This window comes from Coregonus lavaretus (assembly GCF_964263955.1).
Source record: "Coregonus lavaretus genome assembly, chromosome: 28".
Lineage (NCBI taxonomy): Eukaryota > Metazoa > Chordata > Actinopteri > Salmoniformes > Salmonidae > Coregonus > Coregonus lavaretus.
In genome coordinates, this window is record NC_140015.1 from 2,215,545 (window position 1) to 2,238,058 (window position 22,514).

The 22,514-nt window shown below is 44.3% G+C and overlaps 1 protein-coding gene across 2 annotated transcripts in view; it reads left to right on the top strand.

Moving 5' to 3' along the window:
• The window catches only part of LOC311104340 (transient receptor potential cation channel subfamily M member 4-like), a 102,587-nt gene that overhangs the window by 40,547 nt on the left and 39,526 nt on the right, over positions 1–22,514 (top strand). For both annotated transcript variants that reach the window (XM_084146153.1, XM_084146154.1), the window contains 7 exons: positions 1,564–1,665; positions 5,517–5,645; positions 10,470–10,599; positions 10,912–11,057; positions 11,408–11,520; positions 18,523–18,630; positions 18,704–18,983. In XM_084146153.1, coding sequence (XP_084002279.1) covers positions 1,564–1,665; positions 5,517–5,645; positions 10,470–10,599; positions 10,912–11,057; positions 11,408–11,520; positions 18,523–18,630; positions 18,704–18,983 — 1,008 coding nt within the window. The remainder of the gene's footprint in view (positions 1–1,563; positions 1,666–5,516; positions 5,646–10,469; positions 10,600–10,911; positions 11,058–11,407; positions 11,521–18,522; positions 18,631–18,703; positions 18,984–22,514) is intronic.

Genomic DNA, 22,514 nt, shown 5'->3' on the forward strand with positions numbered 1-22,514 from the left:
AGAGGTGCTTCGGAGCACGCAGCACTCAGGGAGAAGGGAACAACGACCACTGGCCGCAAAAGGCATGGATTGTTTTAGGGTGCATTACTGCCATACAAAGGGGATGCAGCTGGGAAATTTGAGGCATTATCAAGTGGTTGTCAAAGTGTGTACAGCCTGCGCAAAAAACAAAGCAGAGCTCATGCCTTTTCAAGTGACTTTTTTCAAATCATCATTAGAGTCCCATCATGCAGCCTTAGAATGTATTACAAATCAAAACAACGTTTGTAGAACAACTAAAGTTACATTACTAACTCTAAATTAAGCATATAGGAGTACCTACAGTACCAGTCAAAAGTTTGGACACACCTACTCATTCAAGGGTTTTTCTTTATTTTTACTATTTTCTACATTGTAGAATGATAGTGAAGACATCAAAACTATGAAATAACACATATGGAATCATGTAGTAACCAAAAAAGTGTTAAACAAATCAAAATATATTTTATATTTGAGATTCTTCAAATAGCCACCCTTTGCCTTGATGACAGCTTTGCACACTCTTGTCATTGACTCGTAGTGTATTTCTTAATGTATGCACTCACTAACTGTAAGTCGCTCTGGATAAGAGCGTCTGCTAAATGACTAAAATGTCAATGTAAATGTTAACCGCTCAACACAGAATAGCCTCAGGTGTGCACTCCCTCAAATCCTTTGGAGAAAATATTATTTATATTTTATTCAGCTTTGTTCACTTGTATTCTTCATACAAATTTTTTTTATAAAATAATGCCATGGAATTCTAACCAAATCTTGTCTGCTAAATGAACTAGTGTAGCCCACAGCCATATGGCATAGCCAGATCAGGACCTAACATAAGTACAACTCAGAGTAAGCAATTCTGTTCTTCTGAAATAGACATTTTCTTACATTTACATTTTGCAGACGCTCTTATCCAGAGCGACTTACAGGAGCAATTAGGGTTAAGTGCCTATCGACAGATTTTTCACCTAGTCGGCTCGGGGATTAGAACCAGCGACCTTTCGGTTACTGGCACAACGCTCTTACCCACTAAGCTACCTGCCGACCCTTCTTCATATCATGTTTCTTTAGACCTGTCTAAAATAAATAATGGATTTATTGTGGAGGTGTAGCCTATATTAAATGGATTTATTATACTTTTTTAAATGTAGATGTTCCAAAGGTCAGCATCGGTGGCTTGTAGGCTATGTGTGGAAGCCAGGAGATGCTAAATGTGTTTGTTAATTAACGGTCAATTACCGTGAGACCGACAGTTATTTGCTTGACAATCACCGGCTGACAAAATTTTGTGACCGCCACAGCCCTAGGAGGGATTGCACTTTATTTTATGGTACAGAAATGACTAGGTATTTATTGAGAAATTATAAAATCAATTGATTGGTCAATTGATAAAATAGGAGGGGTCAAAGGGAAGGTATGGCGTAATTCGCTGTGCGTGGAGTTGTAACTCAGTTGATCGAATGTAGGTGTTTTGTTTGATAATCTGCTTTAACTATTTAATCATCTCAGTTCTATGTGACTTCCTCTCGCCTCTCGCTCAAGGTGTCACGGCTTCTATGGGACATCCTGGGAGATGTGTGTGAGCCCTTCTACTACAGCCTTCTGGGTTTGGACCAGAGCACCAGCACCAGGAGAGCAATGAAGGTAGTGGCTACCATAGCTGCACTCTTTCCACTATACCCCTCAAACTCAACTCTGGACCTTGAAGCTAGTTCCACTGCTTTTTAAATAAATGGTTCCCCTCTAATCAGGGACTGATTTAGACCTGGTGCAATTAATTATCAGGTAGAACCATTTTCTATTGGTAGAACAGAAAACCAACAGGCTCCGGACCTCGTAGGGTAAGCGTTGAATACCCCAACCCTATACACTTAGAAAAAAAGGTGCTAAGTAGAACCATATAGGGTTCTTCGGCTTGTCTCCATAAGGGAACACTTTTTGGTGCAAAGGTAGAACCCTCTATGAAGGGTTATTCCTAGAACTTATAAATGGTTCTACCGAGAACAGCGGTCGTCAGTTTCACCGTGTTTGCCTCCGAGACATTGGGGCGGCTGACATCCGGGTTAGCGAGCGTTGCGTATAAGAAGCAGCACTGCTTGGCAGAGCATGTCCTGATACTACCGAGCCATTGGGGAGTTGCCGCAATGAAACAAGGTCGTAAAGACACAATTGGATAGCACCAAATTGGGGAGAAAATGGGGTAAAATTGGATAAACAAATGTAAAAAATAAATTAAACTCTTTATGACAAGATATTGCATATATCATAAGACCTTTCTTTGATGGCCTAGTTATACCCTAATAAAGTGGTCTGAAGCTCCTGGTTTACAAGTCACATTATGCTGGCTTGCAAAGTGATGTGTAATTCTTATTGGAATTCAGCCAGAGCGAGGATATCCAGCAACTGGAATCACCCGCAACCTGCATTTAGGATGACTGCCATGGTAGGGAAGAATAATCAATGAGACTACCTAAATCATCTAAACTGGAACAGCCATCTCAGTAACAGGTGCAATAAGTCTTAACTACTAACAGATTGGACTAGTTTAGAAAAATGTGTGTTATTTATATTTGTGTAGCATAAGATTAACCAAGCAATCAATGGACATGCAAAAACACAGATACTGAAACAAACAATTCTGAAAATCAACCTGCCAAAGAGCGTGCTGGGAAATATGATAATGATGGTACTGGTTTTGAGTGTTTTACTCTACACAGAGTAAAAATGACACAATCACACTCAACTCTGGTTATTGACACCAATACTGGGGTTCTTTTACACCACTAAGTGTTAAGCTAATTTAACTCCTAAATCAACACAAGAAATGTTCAGGGGAGTTTCCAGGATTTGTTTTAATGGGAGCCAAGGGGGGACCAAGAACCACACAAAATTGGCTTAAAGTACGATGCATTGTATTGAGCAACTGTTTCAACTGTTAGTTTGTCCCTAATCTATTGGCATTAAATAATGATCAACCTTTGAAGGCAGCATTAATTATGAGATTTGTATCACTAATCTGATTCTGACATGGTTCGATTGGTGATAGCAATTAGGTGGGAACCTGGAAACCAAAACAATCACCTTTATAATAAAGCATAGCATGCATTTATCGCCTTTTATAAAACAATTTAATCAAAGTGTAATGGTCGCATACACGTTTAGCAGATATTATAGCGGGTGCAGTGAAATGCTCCTCAACAATGCAGTAAAATGTCACAATTTAAAATAAATAAATATCAGAACAAATACAAATTACAATACAAATAACACTAACAATAATCCAAGTTGGGAGGATGTGGCGTGTAGAGGCAGGCCGGGTGGACGTCATGGGGGTGGTCGGGGAGGTTGAGGGTGGAGGAGGTTCAGGAGTGGAGGCAGGCAGGCAAGGTAGAATTGTTGTGGAATTGGCTGTGTCCATAAAATGTGTGTAGTGTGTGTGGGCTGGAGGTGGAGGCCTGGGCGTTGTTGTTCACTGGTTTGCTCCAATTGGGGAAGGGGTAGTGGGGGTTGAAGGGTAGGAAAGGGAAATATATCCTATATAAAAAGGATATGTATATGTATTTATATGTATGTGTATGTGTGTATGTATGTGTATGTATGTACAGTGAGGGAAAAAAGTATTTGATCCCCTGCTGATTTTGTACGTTTGCCCACTGACAAAGAAATGATCAGTCTATAATTTTAATGGTAGGTTTATTTGAACAGTGAGAGACAGAATAACAACAACAAAAATCCTGAAAAAAAAACGCATGTCAAAAATGTTATAAATTGATTTGCATTTTTATGAGGGAAATAAGTATTTGACCCCTCTGCAAAACATGACTTAGTACTTGGTGGCAAAACCTTTGTTGGCAATCACAGAGGTCAGACGTTTCTTGTAGTTGGCCACCAGGTGTGCACACATCTCAGGAGGGATTTTGTCCCACACCTCTTTGCAGATCTTCTCCAAGTCGTTAAGGTTTCGAGGCTGACGTTTGGCAACTCGAACCTTCAGCTGCCTCCACAGATTTTCTATGGGATTAAGGTCTGGAGACTGGGTAGGCCACTCCAGGACCTTAATGTGCTTCTTCTTGAGCCACTCCTTTGTTGCCTTGGCCGTGTGTTTTGGGTCATTGTCATGCTGGAATACCCATCCACGACCCATTTTCAATGCCCTGGCTGAGGGAAGGAGGTTCTCACCCAAGATTTGACGGTACATGGCCCTGTCCATCGTCCCTTTGATGCCGTGAAGTTGTCCTGTCCCCTTAGCAGAAAAACACGCCCAAAGCATAATGTTTCCACCTCCATGTTTGACGGTGGGGATGGTGTTCTTGGGGTCATAGGCAGCATTCCTCCTCCTCCAAACACAGCGAGTTGAGTTGATGCCAAAGAGCTCCATTTTGGTCTCATATGACCACAACACTTTCACCCAGTTCTCCTCTGAATCATTCAGATGTTCATTGGCAAACTTCAGACGGGCATTTATATGTGCTTTCTTGAGCAGGGGGACCTTGCAGGCGCTGCAGGATTTCAGTCCTTCACGGCGTAGTGTGTTACCAATTGTTTTCTTGGTGACTATGGTCCCAGCTGCCTTGAGATCATTGACAAGATCCTCCCGTGTAGTTCTGGGCTGATTCCTCACCGTTCTCATGATCATTGCAACTCCACGAGGTGAGTTCTTGCATGGAGCCCCAGGCCGAGGGAGATTGACAGGTCTTTTGTGTTTCTTCCATTTGCGAATAATCACACCAACTGTTGTCACCTTCTCACCAAGCTGCTTGGCGATGGTCTTGTAGCCCATTCCAGCCTTGTGTAGGTCTACAATCTTGTCCCTGACATCCTTGGAGAGCTCTTTGGTCTTGGCCATGGTGGAGAGTTTGAAATCTGATTGATTGATTGCTTCTGTGGACAAGTGTCTTTTATACAGGTAACAAGCTGAGATTAGGAGCACTCCCTTTAAGAGTGTGCTCCTAATCTCAGCTCGTTACCTATATAAAAGACACCTGGGAGCCAGAAATCCTTCTGATTGAGAGGGGGTCAAATACTTATTTCCCTCATTAAAATGCAAATCAATTTATAACATTTTTGACATGCGTTTTTCTGGAATCATCAAAGAACCCTTTCTTCAAAAATAGGTTCTAGGTTGAAACCCTAGCCTCACAAAGAATCCTCCGTTTCCAAAAAGTGTTCTTAAAATGAAAACAGTTATTGGTAGAACCCTATCCCTCCGCAAATAACTATGTTAGAACCCTTTTTTCTAAGTGTGTAGTGCACTGCTTTTGACCAGGGTCCATGAATTACAAATGCATCTGTTCTCAATGCCAAGGTCCAGTGAACTAGGCCTACTTATTCATGTTATAGAGTAGACTCCACTCCACCAATATAGTTGAATTATCAACACTGCTTAGGTTATACAACTGCATTACTTGCCATAGAATGTAACTGTGACTGCTGTGCTAACCAAGCTGTATTCACTCTCTCGATCTCTCGCTCTATATATCTCTCTCCCCTCTCAGCAAGTGAATAAGTTGTTGCTGGGGGATTGTTCGTACAGGGAGCAGAGCTGTCTCTATCCGTGGGCCTCTCTGTTCATCTGGGCTGTGCTGCAGAACCGCAGCGAGATGGCTGTCTACTTCTGGGAGATGGTAATTTTTTTATTTAATTTTTTTATTTAAACTTAATATGAGCAGGTGAGTCAGTTAATAATGTATGGGAACAGGCAGCTGTAATGACAATGAGAACAATGACTCTCTAATGGGTGCTTCATTCTATAGCTAGAAGACTCCTGATATCTTAAAGTATAATTTGTGTCTATCTGTTGTCTAGTGCTGTCTTTTTGCTAGCTAGGGCTATCTACTTTAAGTGCTGCATGTCTTCCCAATAGCCTACTTGGTGTGTGAACTGCTGACTGCTATTAACATTTTCAAAGACTCCAGCCACCCTAATCATAGACTGTTCTCTCTGCAACCGCACAGCAAGCGGTACCGGAGTGCTAAGTCTAGGTCCAAAAGTCTTCTTAACAGCTTCTACCCCCAAGCCATAAGACTCCTGAACGCTGCTGCTACTCTCTGTTTATTATCTATGCATAGTCACTTTAATAACTCTACATGTATTACCTCGACTAACCGGTGCCCCCGCACATCGACTCAGTACCGGTACCCTCTGTATATAGCCTCGTTATTGTTATTTTTACTGCTGCTCTTTATGTCTCCTGAGTGGCGCAGTGGTCTAAGGCACTGCATCGCAGTGCTAGCTGTGCCACTAGCGATCCTGGTTCGAATCCAGGCTCTGTCGTAGCCGGCCGTGACCGGGAGACCCATGGGGCGGCGCGCAATTGGCCCAGCGTCGTCCAGGGTAGGGGAGGGAATGGCCGGCAGGGATGTAGCTCAGTTGATAGAGCATGGCGTTTGCAACGCCAGGGTTGTGGGTTCGATTCCCACAGGGGGTATGAAAAAAATAATAATAATGTAAGTCGCTCTGGATAAGAGCGTCTGCTAAATGACGTAAATGTAATTATTTGTTACTTTTATTTCTTATTATTTTATATTGTATTTTTTTTGGTGTAATTTTGGGGGTATTCTTTCTTAAAACTGCATTGTTGGTTAAGGGCTTGTAAGTAAGCATTTCACTGGCATTCGGCACATGTGACAAATAACATTTGATTTGATGATTGTTCAAATCAAATTTAATTGGTCACATACACATATTTAGCAGATGTTATTGCGGGTGTAGCGAAATGCTTGTGTTCCTAGCTCCAACAGTGCAGTAGTATCTAACAATTCACAACAATACACACAAATCTAAAAGTAAAAGAATATAAATATTAGGACGAGCAATGTCGGAGTGGCAATGACTAAAATACAGTAGAATAGAATACAGTATATACAGTACCACTCAAAAGTAATGTCATTTCTCTTTGCTTATTTGAGCTGTTCTTCCCATAATATGGACTTGGTTTTTTTCCAAATAGGGCTATCTTCTGTAGTAGTCAGTGGCTGTATTGGTTTCTCCTCTCCTAGGCAATCAGCAATTATTACCGGGAGATGTGCTCTTCACCTTTGCAATGCAATTAGAAAATATTATTAGTACTTCAGTCTCCCTTGTTCTTCTCAGCGGCGCCCGCGTTAGCGGCTGTCTCGTCGCAAAACTAAGACCATCGCCGAAACAAAGACGGTTCTGCAGAGTTGTTCTGTGGAATTATTTGAGGAAGGAAAGAGAGGAAGGCTCCACACCACTCTCTCACTTGAATATCTTACCTAGTTATTTTCAGATGATCTCATTTTGCTCTTTTGTAGCTTTGCCAACTATGTGTGTGTGTTTTCTATTCCAGTTCACTCCTCTCCCTGTAGGCTTTACAGACACTCCCCACCCCTTGGCTGCAACCCTTCTAATTTAGTGCTCACAACCCATGTGGAATTCCTTGTCTCTGGCAGTGTTTGGAACTGCCGATGGCGGTCAAGAACGCAGAGTTAATCTCAGCCTATGCTGCCCTTCAGTCCCTTGACTTTTTGGCCCTGACATGGATCACCCCAAGAACACTGCTACTCTCTCTTCATCTTACTACGTTTTGTCTCATAGTCCGAGAGCATCTGGTCGTCGTGGTGGTGGCACAGGGCTGCTCATTTCTCCTAAATGGAGATTTTCTATTTTCTCCCTCTCTCACCTGTCCATCTCCTCATTTGAATTCCATACTGTCACTTGTCCACTCAAGCTTAACATTGTTGTCATCTATTGACACCTTGATAAGCTCATTTCCTGACGATGGCTCTTCGAACTTCAACCTCCCGACGTCTGCCTTCGATTCATTCATTTCCAGCTGTCTCTTTCCCCTGCTTGCCTCTTTTAACCTCACCCTTTTCCAGTCCCCCCCACTCACAAGGCAGGCAATATGCTTGACCTCATCTTTACTAGAGACTGTTCACCTACTAATCTCACTGCAACCCCCTCCAGGTATCTGATCACTACTTTGTTTCCTTTTCTTTCTCCCTTTCCTCCAACCCTAGCCACTCAGCCCCTACCCAGATGGCCATGTGCCATCGCAATCTTCGCACTCTATCTCCCAATACTCTCTCCTCCTTTATCCTGTCATCTCTCCCTTCTGCTAAATCTCTTTTCCCTCCTGTCTCCTGATTCTGCCTCTTCAACCCTACTCTCCACCCTTTATGCATCCTATGACTCGCACTGTCCTCTTTCCTCCCGGCCAGCTTGGTCCTCCCCTCCTGCTCCGTGGCTAAGTGCCTCATTAAGAGCTTACAGAACAGGGCTGCGGGCAGCTGAGCAAAAATGGATCCAAACTAAACTTCTGGAGGACCTATCATCCTTTCACTCCTCCTTATCTACCTTCTCTTCCTCGGTATCCACTGCTAAAGCCACTTTCTATCACTCTAAATGTCAAGCTTCTGCCTCTAACCCTAGGAAACTATTCTCCACCTTTTCCTCCCTCCTTAATCCTCCACCCCCTCCCTCCTCCCTCTCTGCAGACGACTTTGTCAACCACTTTTAAAAGAAGGTTGAAGGCATCCACTCTTCATTCAATCAGCCTATTGAATCCACTGGTCCCACTCACACAGAACTACCCTATGCCTTGAGCTCTTTCTCCCCTCTCTCTCCAGATGAAATACTGCGACTAGTGGTGTCAGGCCGCCCGACAACCTGCCCGCTAGACCCCATCCCTTCCTCCCTTCTCCAGACCATCTCTGGAGACCTTCTCCCATTCCTCACTTCCCTCATCAACTCATCCTTGAACGCTGGCTGTGTCCACTCTGACTTCCAAATGGCCCAAGTCGCTACCCTCCTCAAGAAACCAACACCTCAACTCCTCTGGCGTCAAAAACTATAGACCGGTATCCGTTCTTTCTTTTCTTTCCAAAACACTTGAGCGTACTGTCTCTGAGCTATCTCTCTCAGAACGATCCTAACCAGTCAGGCTTCAAGACGGGTCACTCAACCGAGACTGCTCATCTCTGTGTCACGGAGGCTCTCTGCACTGCCAAAGCTGACTCTCTCTACTCTGTTCTCATCCTCCTAGATCTAGCCACTGCCTTCGACACTGTGAACCATCAGATCCTCCTCTCCACCCTCTCAGGGCTGGGTGTCTCTGCACACTCTTGGATTGCATCCTACCTGGCATGTGATGTGGAGAGTATCTGTGTCTACACCACGTACTCTCACTACTGGTGTCCCCCAGGTCTCAGTCCTTGGCCCGCTCCTCTTCTCTCTATACACCAAGTTACTCGGTTCTGTCATATCCTCACATGGTCTCTCCTATCATTGCTATGCGGCTGTCACTCATCTACTTTTCTCCTTCCCCCCTTCTGACACCCAGATGGCGACACGAATCTCTGAGTGCCTGGCAGATATCTCAGCTTGGATGTTGGCCCACCACCTCAAGCTCAACCTCGACAAGACAGAGTTGCTTTTCCTCCCAGGGAAGGCCTGCCTGCTCCAAGACCTCTCCATCACAGTTGACAACTCCACGGTGTCCCCCTCCCAGAGTGCAAAGAACCTTGGCGTGACACTGGACAACACCCTGTCGTTCTCTACAAACATAAAAGCAGTGACTCGCTCCTGCAGGTTAATGCTCTACAACATCCGTAGAGTACGAACCTACCTCACACAGGAAGCGGCACAGGTCCTAATCCAGGTGCTTGTCATCTCCCATCTGGATTACTGCAACTCGCTGTTGGCTGGGCTCCCAGCTTGTGCCATCAGACCCCTGCAACTTATCCAGAATGCTGCAGCCCGCCTGGTGTTCAACCTTCCCAAGTTCTCCCATGTCACCCCACTCCTCCACACACTCCACTGGCTTCCAGTTGAAGCCCACATCCACTACAAACCATGGTGCTTGCCTATGGAGCAGCAAAAGGAACTGCCCTTCCCTACCTTCAGGCTATGCTCAAACCCAACACCCCAACCCGAGCACTCCGTTCTGCCACCTCTGGTCACTTGACCCTCCCATCCCTATGGGAGGGCAGCTCCCGCTCAGCCCAGTCCAAGCTCTTCTCTGTCCTGGCACCCCAATGGTGAAACCCTGTCCATCTTCCGAAAACATATGAAACCCTACCTCTTCAAAGTGTATCTTAAATACACTTTGTCCCACCTATCTATCTTAAGATAAATGCACTAACTGTAAGTCGCTCTGGATCAGAGTGTCTGCTAAATGACTAAAATGTAAATGTACAGTGAGGGACAAAAGTATTTGATCCCCTGCTGATTTTGTACGTTTGCCCACTGACAAAAGAGTATCAGTCTATAATTTTAATGGTAGGTTTACTTTATAAATTGATTTGCATTTTAATGAGGGAAATACGTATTTTTTCCCTCACTGTAAATGCTTGAAGTTAAACTAATCTGTAGAAAAATTCATTAATTAACGAATGGACAGATGCATTTTAGCATTGATCTCTTCCCCTTTTATATCCCCTTCTGTCTTTCTCTCTCTCTCTCTCTCCTCTCCTTCTCTCCTCCAGGCAGGGGAGTCTGTCCACAGTGCTCTGACAGGCTGTAAGATTCTGAGAGAGCTGTCTAAACTGGAGAGTGAGACAGAGACCAAGCTCTCTATGAATGTGCTAGCCCAGAAGTTTGAGAACTTGGCCCATGGTGGGTTAGCCTTATTCTGGCTGTGTGTTTGTACTGTGAGGATGTCAATGTAGTGGTTATCAACTCTGTTATGCATACATGTGTGCAGCTTATATTTTGAGAGTGAAGTTAACCATAATACCTGGTAGCGGGTCCGCATCAGACCGTAAGGGACCACCTGTTCTGAAAGTCTGCTGGACGTCATCCCAGTCTGGGACCATTTGCAATGCTTTCACACTCAATGCCTTTAAGATTAGGACTGAAGCAAACCAATCCACACTCCTAATGGGAAACCTTATGTGAAAACCTGTGACCTGTTTCCTCTCTCTCTAGACGTGTTCAGTGAGTGCTACCAGAGCAGTGAGAGCCGCTCTTTCACCCTCCTTATAAGGAAGTCTCCGGTGTGGGGCGGAGCTACCTGTCTGCAGATGGCCACCTCAGCCGACGCACGCCACTTCTTCAGCCACGATGGCGTGCAGGTCTGTACTAAACTCAGGGGTCAGAGGTCAAGGTGTGTGTGTTTGTGTGTGCGTGTGTGCTTTGTGTGCGTGCAAACGTGTGTGTGAATCTTGAATCAAATCAAATGTGTCACATGCTTCGTAAACAACAGGTGTAGACTAACAGTGAAATGCTTACGGGTCCTTTTCCAACAATGCAGAGTTAAAGATACAACATTTAATAATCTGTGTGTGCGTGTGATCTGTGTTCACATTAATCTTTATAAAACTAACCAGCCCCTTAGATTTCCAGAGTGTGTGTGTTAGAACATGGAGGGTGGTTAATTGAAGTTTCTCAGGATCAACTCTGCTCCTACCTCTTCCTCTGGCAGTCTCTGCTGTCTCAGATCTGGTGGGGAGACATGAAGAGGAGCACGAAGGTCTGGAAACTGGTCCTCACCTTCTTCTTACCCCCCCTCATCTACACCAACCTTATCAGCTTCAGGTTAGTGTCTGTCTGTCTGTCTGAGAATTTCCAATCCATTAAAGGTGCAATATGCAGAAATCGCTCCTCCATTTCCTGGTTGAAAAAATTATAATACTTAGCCTAATTTCAGTTTATGTGACAAAACAAGCAATTTATAGTGTAGAGAATCATTGTACCATCTAAACTGCTGTGAAATATATTTTAATTATCCAAAAATATTGTATTTTCAGCTGTTTGAAACTGGTGTACAAAACCAAAAGTAAAATAAGAAAAAACAAAACTTAAGAACGGGAAGCATAGAAATAGTACACATAAAATCAGATCTACCGCTTCTTAGACTTGCTTTCAATGAGAATGACAGATCTATAATTCACATTTCTATGTGAATTTGGGCAGGTCGCCCAAAAAGTTACATATTATGCATAATAAGCATTAAAATACAGAGAAGATTGGCTGCCCACATGAAAAAATTATACAGTTTACTATAGAATTCTATATACAGTACTACACACTGTAGTATCCCTTGATCATGTGTAGTACTTACTATAGAATGTTGTAGTATAATGTAGACTACTATAGTAAATACTACAGTAATGTCCGCAACAACAAAAGCACAGTCTGCAAAAAAAAAGATATTAAACAAAAACACTACAGTAATTACTATAGTATATACAAAAAACATTTTACCACAGTATTTATACTATAGTAAACTGTAAATACTATAGTATACTACAGTCATATCTGCAAAAGCACTAGAGTAAATCGAGTCAGAGTCAAGGCAGAGACCGGAAAAATGCGAGTCTAATTCAAGACCATGATTGTAATTGTGTCAAATGTCACCATAATAACAGTTCAAAACATCCAGTATTTATGTGTTCATACACAATATATACAAAGTTGTGTGGACACCCCTTCAAATTAGTGGATTCGGCTCGTTCAGCCACACCCGTTCCTGAGAGGTGTATAAAATAAAGCACCGCCATGCAATCTCCATAGACAAACTTTGGCAGTAGAACCCGTTCCTGACGGGCTCAGTGACTTTCAACGTGGCACCGTCATAGGATGCCACCTTTCCAACAAGTCAGTGCATTACATTTCTGCCCTGCTACAGCTGCCCTAGTCAACTGTAAGAGCTGTTATTGTGAAGTGCAAACGTCTAGGAGCAACAAAGGCTCAGCTGCGAAGTGGTAGGCCACACAAGCTCACAGAATGGGACCGCTGAGTGCTGAAGCAGAGGAGGAATAATGGTCTGGGGCTGTTTTTCATGATTTGGGCTAGGCCCCTTAGTTCCAGTGAAGGGAAATCTTAATGCTACAGCATACAATGACATTCTAGACGATTCTGTGCTTCCAACTTTGTGGCAACAGTTTGGGGAAGGGCCTTTCCTGTTTCAGCATGACAATGGCCCGTGCACAAAGTGAGGTCCATACAGAAATGGTTTGTCAAGATCGGTGTGGAAGAACTTGACTGGCTTGCACAGAGCCATGACCTTAACCTCATCGAATACCTTTGGGATGAATTGGAACGCCGACTGCGAGCCAGGCCTAATCGCCCAACATCAGTGCCCGACCTCACTAATGCTCTTGTGGCTGAATGGAAGCAAGTCCCCACAGCAATGTTCCAACATCTAGCCTTCTCAGAAGAGTGGAGGCTGTTATAGCAGCAAAGGGGGGACCAACTCCCTATTAATGCCCATGATTTTGGAATGAGATGTTCGACGAGCAGGTGTCCACATACATTTGGATAAAAGCAGAGACTCAGAGCTACAAAATGGTATATCATACACTGCAGTTGAGGAACAATGGGATAGTAATTCTGCTTTGAAAGTTGATAAACTTGTAACCCCACTTTTGAGAAAATTGCCCTTGAATGTTTGGTACACCTACTGGAGAGCTCTTTGTCTACACCTATTCAGCATCTTTCACACCTTAAGTCTTAGCCCCACCCTTCTTTTTAAGGATTCACATGTGAGGCCATATGCTAAACAGAGTGAGTAAGGTAGTGTAGTAAGCAACCAAAGATTTCAAGACTAAAAGTGGTGAAAGTACACTACAATAAGGAAAAACAACAGGTAAAAATACCTATATCCTAATCTGACTTTGGTGCATGTCATGTTGTTCTTCACATTACTGTCTCTGGTAAACACACACTATATCAAATAAAATCAAAGTTTGTCACATGCACAGGATACAGAAGGTGTAAATGGTAAAGTGAAATGGTTACTTGCATATATGCATAGTAGCAATATCAAAAATAGAAAGTGTCCAGATAAAAATATTTTATAATTATTAGTTGATGCTTACCCAGACACACTTGTCTAAATGATAAATGATAACCACATCTAGCTAAGTGGATGGGTCACTATTGTCTAGACATGTACACATGTTCATGAAATACAATAGATGGCCGTAGTCACCCCCAGACACACCTGGCTAACTTGATTGGTCATGTAATCATCTGGCGAAGTGGAGTCTTTTGTTTAGACATGTAGCTAGCTAGCTAGCTAAACAATGAACCATCATCCCAACCCATACTACTAGCAATACAAACAGATTGTCATAGCTAGCCACCATGCATGAAATGCTGTAGTATGAATCGGCAGGGACAGTGAAGGAATAAAGTATTTGATCCCCTGCTGATTTTGTACGTTTGCCCACTGACAAAGAAATTATCAGTCTATAATTTTAATGGTAGGTTTATTTAAACAGTGAGAGACAGAATAACAACAACACAATCCAGAAAAACGCATGTCAAAAATGTTATAAATTGATTTGCATTTTAATGAGGGAAATAAGTATTTGACCCCCTCTCAATCAGAAAGATTTCTGGCTCCCAGGTGTCTTTTATACAGGTAGCGAGCTGAGATTAGGAGCACACTCTTAAAGGGAGTGCTCCTAATCTCAGCTTGTTACCTGTATAAAAGACACCTGTCCACAGAAGCAATCAATCAATCAGATTTCAAACTCTCCACCATGGCCAAGACCAAAGAGCTCAGGGACAAGATTGTAGACCTACACAAGGCTGGAATGGGCTACAAGACCATCGCCAAGCAGCTTGGTGAGAAGGTGACAACAGTTGGTGTGATTATTCGCAAATGGAAGAAACACAAAAGACCTGTCAATCTCCCTCGGCCTGGGGCTCCATGCAAGATCTCACCTTGTGGAGTTGCAATGATCATGAGAACGGTGAGGAATCAGCCCAGAATTACACGGGAGGATCTTGTCAATTATCTCAAGGCAGCTGGGACCATAGTCACCAAGAAAACAATTGGTAACACACTATGCCGTGAAGGACTGAAATCCTGTAGCGCCTGCAAGGTCCCCCTGCTCAAGAAAGCACACATACATGCCCGTCTGAAGTTTGCCAATGAAAATCTGAATGATTCAGAGGAGAACTGGGTGAAAGTGTTGTGGTCATATGAGACCAAAATGGAGCTCTTTGGCATCAACTCAACTCGCCGTGTTTGGAGGAGGAGGAATGCTGCCTATGACCCCAAGAACACCATCCCCACCGTCAAACATGGAGGTGGAAACATTATGCTTTGGGGGTGTTTTTCTGCTAAGGGGACAGGACAACTTCACGGCATCAAAGGGACGATGGACGGGGCCATGTACCGTCAAATCTTGGGTGAGAACCTCCTTCCCTCAGCCAGGGCATTGAAAATGGGTCGTGGATGGGTATTCCAGCATGACAATGACCCAAAACACACGGCCAAGGCAACAAAGCAGTGGCTCAAGAAGAAGCACATTAAGGTCCTGGAGTGGCCTAGCCAGTCTCCAGACCTTAATCCCATAGAAAATCTGTGGAGGGAGCTGAAGGTTCGAGTTGCCAAACGCCAGCCTCGAAACCTTAACGACTTGGAGAAGATCTGCAAAGAGGAGTGGAACAAAATCCCTCCTGAGATGTGTGCAAACCTGGTGGCCAACTACAAGAAACGTCTGACCTCTGTGATTGCCAACAAGGGTTTTGCCACCAAGTACTAAGTCATGTTTTGCAGAGCGGTCAAATATTAATTTCCCTCATTAAAAAGCAAATCAATTTATAACATTTTTGACATGCGTTTTTCTGGATTTTGTTGTTGTTATTCTGTCTCTCACTGTTCAAATAAACCTACCATTAAAATTATAGACGGATCATGTCTTTGTCAGTGGGCAAACGTACAAAATCAGCAGGGGATCAAATACTTTTTTCCCTCACTGTAGCTAAAGCTAACCAACTAGGTTCAATGTTAGGCTATAACTAGCAATGGAAATGTATTTTCTGAGATGCTAATAATATTACTACACAGATCATGCACGTACCATTAGCTAGCGAGACAGCAAGCTAACGTTTTCTAACTAGCTAACAGTATGCTTTAACTTGCAATGAAAATGACTTTGACAAAATTAGAAACGTATAATATCTTAAAATGTAGCTAGACTCTTACCCGTACACTGTACATGGATGAATGCTTCACTGCAAGTCGGAACCCCTGGTGTAATTTCCATTTTGTTTGGACAGCTTGTTTGGGCCGTGTTGTGTCAAGTCACTCCGGTTTACACTGACCGTGTGCAGAATGTAATCCATCACAACTTTTTCCCACTGATCTATGTCGATAGCGCCTACTAAATTCAGGGCAGCAATGTTGTTGAGAGCAGTAGCAACACTCTTGCAGTTCTCTATGGCTAACGTTATACAGTGGGGAGAACAAGTATTTGATACACTGCCGATTTTGCAGGTTTTCCTACTTACAAAGCATGTAGAGGTCTGTAATTTGTATCATAGGTACACTTCAATTGTGAGAGACGGAATCTAAAACAAAAATCCAGAAAATCACATTGTATGATTTTTAAGTAATTAATTTGCATTTTATTGCATGACATAAGTATTTGATACATCAGAAAAGCAGAACTTAATATTTGGTACAGAAACCTTTGTTTGCAATTACAGAGATCATACGTTTCCTGTAGGTCTTGACCAGGCCTGCACACACTGCAGCAGGGATTTTGGCCCACTCCTCCATACAGACCTTCTCCAGATCCTTCAGGTTTCGGGGCTGTCGCTGGGCAATACGGACTTTCAGCTCCCTCCAAAGATTTTCTATTGGGTTCAGGTCTGTAGACTGGCTAGGCCACTCCAGGACCTTGAGATGCTTCTTACGGAGCCACTCCTTAGTTGCCCTGACTGTGTGTTTCGGGTCGTTGTCATGCTGGAAGACCCAGCCACGACCCATCTTCAATGCTCTTACTGAGGGAAGGAGGTTGTTGGCCAAGATCTCGCGATACATGGCCCCATCCATCCTCCCCTCAATATGGTGCAATCGTCCTGTCCCCTTTGCAGAAAAGCATCCCCAAAGAATGATGTTTCCACCTCCATGCTTCTTGGTTGGGATGGTGTTCTTGGGGTTGTACTCATCCTTCTTCTTCCTCCAAACACGGCGAGTGGAGTTTAGACCAAAAAGCTCTATTTTTGTCTCATCAGACCACATGACCTTCTCCCATTCCTCCTCTGGATCATCCAGATGGTCATTGGCAAACTTCAGATGGGCCTGGACATGCGCTTGCTTGAGCAGGGGGACCTAGCGTGCGCTGCAGGATTTTAATCCATGACGACGTAGTGTGTTACTAATGGTTTTCTTTGAGACTGTGGTCCCAGCTCTCTTCAGGTCATTGACCAGGTCCTGCCGTGTAGTTCTGGGCTGATCCCTCACCTTCCTCATGATCATTGATGCCCCATGAGGTGAGATCTTGCATGGAGCCCCAGACCGAGGGTGATTGACCGTCATCTTGAACTTCTTCCATTTTCTAATAATTGCGCCAACAGTTGTTGCCTTCTCACCAAGCTGCTTGCCTATTGTCCTGTAGCCCATCCCAGCCTTGTGCAGGTCTACAATTTTATCCCTGATGTCCTTACACAGCTCTCTGGTCTTGGCCATTGTGGAGAGGTTGGAGTCTGTTTGATTGAGTGTGTGGACAGGTGTCTTTTATACAGGTAACGAGTTCAAACAGGTGCAGTTAATACAGGTAATGAGTGGAGAACAGGAGGGCTTCTTAAAGAAAAACTAACAGGTCTGTGAGAGCTGGAATTCTTACTGGTTGGTAGGTGATCAAATACTTATGTCATGCAATAAAATGCAAATGAATTACTTAAAAATCATACAATGTGATTTTCTGGATTTTTGTTTTAGATTCCGTTTCTCACAGTTGAAGTGTACCTATAACAAAAATTACAGACCACTACATGCTTTGTAAGTAGGAAAACCTGCAAAATTGGCAGTGTATCAAATACTTGTTCTCCCCACTGTATCTTTTAAAAAGCAGTTGTAGCTGGGATTATCTACACATACTGAGCAGCTCATGTTATAGTCTGAAGCATGCTACATGTCAGACCAAACCGAACTCATCTCTCGGCATGTCCAGCCCAGCCATTATCTCAGCCAATCATGGATAGCCGGAAAGTTCTTGTCTTTTTCTGTGGCTAAACCAATTAGGCTCGTTATTTTAACAATTTTATTCGTATTTACAGATGGCATAGAAGTTTGTTATTAAGGCACATGAAAGGCACATGTTCCAGAAGGAATTTTGATCAACAACAACAACAAAAATAAGTTCAAATGCCTCTCCTGTGAAGTAGTGATGTGCGACATATGCCTAGCGTCCTGAAACAGGTCACATATGTATATTTGGTGTATATTTGTGTTATATTGTGCAGGGCACATTTGAAAAAGAGACCTAGGTCTCAATATGTCTTCCATGGTAAAATTAAGGTAAAAAAAAGTAATACACTTTTCTTTCACCACCATCTTACAATATCGTTCAAATTTTCAATTCGAAATGCTGACTTATTTTCCTCTTTGCTTCCCCTTCACAGGCTATCTTCTCTCTATCACATTTTTTATATGTGGAGCGTTCCTTATTTTCCTCATACAGGGTGAATTTGAGAAATTGGAAGCTGGTGGTGAAACTGTCTGTCGGTCTTTAATTTATTTCTCAATCTCTCTCTCTCTCTCTCTCTCTCTCTCTCTCTCTCTCTCTCTCTCAGGGAACATGAGGAAGAGGTGAAGTCGGAGGAGGTGCCTCATGGTCGAGACACAGAGAGTCTGGACGGAGGAGATGCCACTATGTTCTCCCTCTCCGACATCATGCAAACGTAAACACACACGCACGCACATACTCATCCATGCACACACACTAAGTAATTATTCCCATTCTTGTCCTCTCAGGGAAAAGGATGTCGAGGAATATGCTGCTCTAAGGGCCAATCTGAAAAGTGCCCCCTCCTCCAATCCCAAGAGGCCCTTCGTACTGCTGCGCTGGCGGGAGTTTTGGTTTGCGCCCGTCACCTCGTTCCTAGGCAACGTGCTAATGTACTTCCTGTTCCTTGGCCTGTTTGCTTATATCCTATTGTTGGACTTCAAGCCCCCGCCCCCTCACGGCCCATCCACCTTAGAGTTTGTTCTCTACTTCTGGGTCTTCACCCTGGTCTGTGAGGAGTTTCGACAGGTAGGACGCATCACATGTAAACAAACACACGTGAACACACACTCAAAGACACACAGACAAATACAAAAAAATACAAAACAAGTACAGGCAAGAACCTATACAGTCACCTCTAAATGTATTAGTGATAAAGATGAGCAAAATAAATAATAGAAATACCAAGATATATTGGATGGTCAAAACATTTGAAAAATATCTAATTTTATACTAATACAATTTATCAGAAACATTAGATTTTGTTTAACAAGTAAAAAATAATCTAAAAAAAGATAGGTGTCAAAATTACTGGCACCACTAAAGATTCTTATGAATAAAATTAAACAAAATGTATTTACATTTACATTATATTTTAGTCATTTAGCAGACGCTCTTATCCAGAGCGACTTACAGGAGCAATTAGGGTTGCTCAAGGGCACTTCGGCAGATCTTTTGTTTCTAGCTTGTTAGTTAGCTAATGTTAAGGTCGCTGGCTAGTCAGTTCAAATAATGACCATATAGCTGATAACATCTTAACTTTAGCTAATTTGTATTCATTATTACAGAAAAATAAACTCACAACAAGAACATTATTTACAAGTTAAAGACGAGCTAATTACAGAACATAGCTTACAATTGTGAGTGTGATTAAATAAAAGCAGGGCATTCTACCGGAGAATTGTAGAACTTGGACACCGTCTTGGTGGCCTAACGTTATATCCTAATTTGACTTTGGTGCAGGTCATGTTGTTCTTCACATTACCGTCTTTCACGACTTCCTCCGAGGCTACCTCCTTTCCTTGTTCGGGCAGGCTTCGGCGTTCATCGTCACCGGCTTTCTAGCCACCGCCGCTCCTCATCTCATCATTCCATTTGTTTATTTTGTTTATTACACACACCTGGTTCATATCCCCTCATCAGTACCTGTATAAGTGTTCCCTCTGCCCCCTTGTCTTTGTGTGTGATTGTTTATTGTGGAGAAGAGAGAAGCTCGGTGGAGAACCGTGTATTTTGTATCGCCAGGAATATTTTCCTGTGTGCCTTGTATTTTCCAGTGCACCTGTTTTGCGCACTGGAGTGTTTTTACGCATTACTGCATAACTCTGTGGTTCAGAATAAATCCTGTTATTTTGGGATTTACCCTTCTGCGCCTGACTACTTCAAAATCACCTTATCACAGAATCACACACCCAAACTTGGAGTCAGCAGGAGAGGAGCACCTGCCTGGAGTCGTGCCACGGGTCCAGGAACATTCGACTATGCTAACCAGCTTGGGAGAAGCGTTGGATCGGGTTCTCCAGGTCATCCAATGCCTGGAGAGGAGAGGACCCTTTCGGGACCAGCTGAGCGACCGGATCCAGCCAACCACACCCCAGCACCCAGAGGGATTCATATATCTCGACCGCAGGATTTTGACGGGACAGCTGCCCTCTGCCAGCGATTCCTCCTACAAATGGATTTATACTTCTCGACCATCAGCCCGGCTCCATCGGAGCGGGAGAAGGTGTCCGCCCTCGTCTCCTGCCTCTCAGGGAAAGCCCTGGAGTGGGCCAACGTGGTCTGGAGTGAAGGAGGAGCCGCATTGGACAACTTCAGGGAGTTTGCTCGCCTCTTTCGGGCCGTCTTCGATCACCCGCCCCTAAGGTAGAGAGGCGGGCGAGCGACTGGTCCACCTGAGGCAGTGGACGAGGACCACGCAGGACTTCGCCCTGGAGTTTTGTACTCTAGTGGCTGGGTCTGGGTGGAACAAACAGGCCCTCATCGACCACTTCCGGTGCAATCTACGAGAGGACGTCCGAAGGGAGCTAGCCTACCGGGGCACCACGTTGTCGTTCGATCAACTGGTGGACATGGCCATCCGGTTGGACAACCTGCTGGCTTCTAGAGGACATCCTGGAAGGGGCCTGCTCGTCCTACCCCCCCGCTGTTGTCGGCGTTCTTTTGGGTCTGTAGGCGGCAGGCAGATATTTTTTTTTACTGTACTGATCTGTACTTCTACACAACTTTGTCCCTGACCTGTTTGGAGAGCTCCTTGGGTTCATGGTGCCGCTAGCTTGGTGGTGCCCCTTGCTTAGTGGTGTTGCAGACTCTGGGGCCTTTCAGAACAGGTGTAAATATACTGATATCATGTGACAGATCATGTGACACTTAGATTGCACACAGGTGGACTTTATTTAACTAATTATGTGACTTCTGAAGGTAATTGGTTGCACCAGATCTTATTTAGGGGCTTCATAGCAAAGGGGGTGAAAACATATGCACGCACCACTTTTCCGTTATTTATTTTTTAGAATTTTTTTAAACAACTTATTTTTTTCACTTCACCAATTTGGACTATTTGGTTTATGTCCATCACATGAAATCCAAATAAAAATCCATTTAAATTACAGGTTGTAATGCAACAAAATAGGAAAAACGTCAAGGGGGATGAATACTTTTGCAAGGCACTCTTTCCTGGTTAGCACTACACAACCCCACCTTTTCATGGCTGCAGAGGGTTCTCACGGGGTGGTCACGAGAGTGTCAGGGTAGGTGTCTAGATGTTTCCGTTGGTGCAACCATGGTGGAAAGTCCAGACACTACCTCCACCGTGCGCATTCCCCCCGAAACCTCGATTTGGCTCATGCGTTTTTCAAAACGCAGGCCACCAAATTACCACCTTATCGGGGCGGGGGATTGGGCGATAAACCTCCGGGTAGACGCTGTGCCTCCCAGGAGTCAAGTATATCCCCTGTCGCAGGCTGAAATGGAGGCCCCGGCACTGGCCCATCCCGATCCATCACTACCGTTCGTAGTGGAGGTGGATGCGTCTGAGGTAGGGATAGGCGTTGTCTTATCTCAACGCTCGGGCACGCCACCCAAGCTCTGCCCCTGTGCCTTCTTCTCCAAGAAGCTCAACCCGGCGGAGCAGAACTACGATGTTGGTGATCGGGAGCTGTTGGCTGTTGTCCGAGCCCTGACTGTGGCTCGAGGAGCGAAACACCTTTTCCTCGTCTGGACTGACCACTGTAACCTGGAGTACATCCGAGCAGCGAAGGAGGCTGAACCCTCGCCAGGCCAGGTGGGCCCTATTCTTCACCCGATTTGATTTGACACTATCTTACATCCCGGGTACGAAGAACGTGACGGCAGCCACACTGTCACGGCTGTACGACACAGAGGAGAGGCCCATAGACAACACCCCCATACTCCAGCCCTCCTGCATTGTGCATTGTCTCCTCCTGCTCGGTGTGCGCCCAGAGTAAGGCACCTAGGCACTTCCCAGCGTGTAAGTTACAGCCCTTACCAGTTCCACAATGGCCATGGTCCCACTTGTGTATTGACTTCCTTACTGATCTTCCCCTCTCTCAAGGTAACACCACCATCTTGGTCGTTGTGGACCGCTTTTCCAAAGCCTGCCGCCTCCTTCCTCTGCACCGGTCTCCCCACAGCCCTGCAGACTGCGGAGGCCCTGTTTACACATGTCTTTCGGCACTATGGGGTGCAAGAGGACATAGTGTCTGACTGGAGTCCCCAGTTCGCATCCAGGGTCTGGAAGGCGTTCATGGAACTTCTGGG